This window comes from Camelina sativa, chromosome 11 (assembly GCF_000633955.1).
Source record: "Camelina sativa cultivar DH55 chromosome 11, Cs, whole genome shotgun sequence".
Classification (NCBI taxonomy): Eukaryota; Viridiplantae; Streptophyta; class Magnoliopsida; order Brassicales; family Brassicaceae; genus Camelina; species Camelina sativa.
The window spans coordinates 47,517,178-47,518,897 of NC_025695.1; the positions used below are offsets into that span (position 1 = coordinate 47,517,178).

The 1,720-nt window shown below is 42.7% G+C and overlaps 2 protein-coding genes across 4 annotated transcripts in view; one reads left to right on the forward strand and one right to left on the reverse strand.

Moving 5' to 3' along the window:
- The window catches only part of LOC104726974, a 4,830-nt gene extending 4,427 nt beyond the window's left edge, over positions 1-403 (reverse strand). For both annotated transcript variants that reach the window (XM_010445959.2, XM_010445960.2), the window contains exon 1: positions 88-403. The gene's annotated coding sequence lies outside the window, so the exon portion shown is untranslated. The remainder of the gene's footprint in view (positions 1-87) is intronic.
- LOC104726976 overlaps positions 633-1,720 on the forward strand; it is a 3,005-nt gene continuing 1,917 nt past the window's right edge. Inside the window, exons 1-2 of one of the 2 annotated variants that reach the window (XM_019232842.1) lie at positions 633-925; positions 1,012-1,614. In XM_019232842.1, the coding sequence (XP_019088387.1) occupies positions 1,249-1,614 (366 nt within the window). In that variant the 5' untranslated portion in view covers positions 633-925; positions 1,012-1,248. Of the gene's footprint in view, positions 1,615-1,720 lie in introns of both variants that reach the window. The other variant, XM_019232841.1, reaches the window with a different exon arrangement.

Genomic DNA, 1,720 nt, shown 5'->3' on the forward strand with positions numbered 1-1,720 from the left:
TACTACCGAACCAGTTCCCGTGTCAGTGCTACTTCCAGTTTAAATATATAGAGGAAATTTCCAGAGATCGATAAAATTTGGACTTACCGGGTCTGGTATGTGCAACAGCGACTCCAGTGGAAGAGAGCACTCGCAGGATGTGATCAGGGGTTTGTGTTTGGTCGCCATAGGCAGTGATGGAGACAGGACCAGAGTAGCCAACACTCTTGAATGCCGCTTCTAAACTCGGACGGAAGAGACGAGCATCATAACCCTCTGGGATCGGACAGTCCTTCATGTCCCACCATACCGCTATTTTAGCAGCCTTCGCCGGTTCCTCCCACCTCCTTGAGACGCGACTGCTCATCCCTCTAACCCTAAAAATCTAATAACAGACACAATTCCCTCGATCCGGAGTAGGGTTTCTTTCATTTTATATACACCAAGCTAATGGGCTTCAGTGAAATCCAGTAAAGGTGTGGACTTACGACATCGTTAAATTTATTTTTATAGTCCAGTAAAGGCCAGGTCTCATCTAGTGGGCCTTTTGTCATATTTATCCTTTAGTTGTTAGACCATCTAGAATAGGATGAGTCATTGCTAACAGCTATGCAAGCTGGTCATCATCCTTATCTTGTAAGACACCAAATTTGTTATGGAGCAGAGGAGGTGTTGCAGGTACAGTCAACCTTGTCTTCACTTGAGAGTGTTGACTGGACTTCAGTGGGCTTCTTTCTTGTTGAACTGATTTGTGGCCCATCTCACATATATTACTTATATTCCCCCTCAAACTTGTGGTGGGTGAAACACCAACACCAGGTTTGGCTCTGAGATCCTCGAACTCTCTCTTTGGTAACGACTTTGTGAAAATATCAGCTAGTTGAAGGCGTGCAGGTACATGCTGTGTTTCAATGTGTCCCCATGCTACTTGCTCCCTAATATAACGGTAATCAGTATCGAAGTGCTTAGTTCTTTTATGAAGAGCTGGATTGTACTTAAGTATACTGATGAGAGATTATCACATTGGAGCAGAGTAGGGAATTGTTGAGGTATTCGCAGGTCACGCAAAAGAAAGGAAAGCCAGGTGATCTCATGAGCCGTAGCAGTGAGAGCTCTGTATTCAGCCTCTGTTGATGAGTTTGAGACAGATTTACCTTTTGTTGTATAGATCAAAATGATAGTATAATTTGTAATCAATCGAATTTAACAAGCAGCTAGGCGACTAACAAACACTTCAAAAGAAAAATTGAAGAAACCTTGTATCGGGAGATGAAGGTAATTTGTATTTCTGGTTTAGTTAAACTTTTTGAAGGCCTAGTGAGGCCCATATCTCTGTCGAATAGACGCAATCGCGGTATTATTCGGCACGGTGCTCTCGCTGTAATTTGTCTTAGCGGATTCGCTCTCTCTCTCTCTCTCTCTCTCTCTCTCTCCTCTTCTCTTCTCTTCTTCCTTGTCTCTTTCTCGATTCATCATCATCATCTAGCCTGGGCTAGGGTTTATCAGTGGATTTTGGCAATGGAAGCGTCATCTTCGCAGCCACCTGAAGCTTCTGATGAAACTGGTTCAAAGTTTCTGATTGACTTTCCTTCACGCGGTTTCTTGTCTTCTTCTACCGTCGTCTCATCCAATCCGGTAATATTTACTTCAAATTAACTAACTAACTCTTTGCCGCCAATGTTTGTTGTTGTTACTAGTTTAAGACCTACTTTTTTTTTATTCTGGATTTTGGATTGAAGAA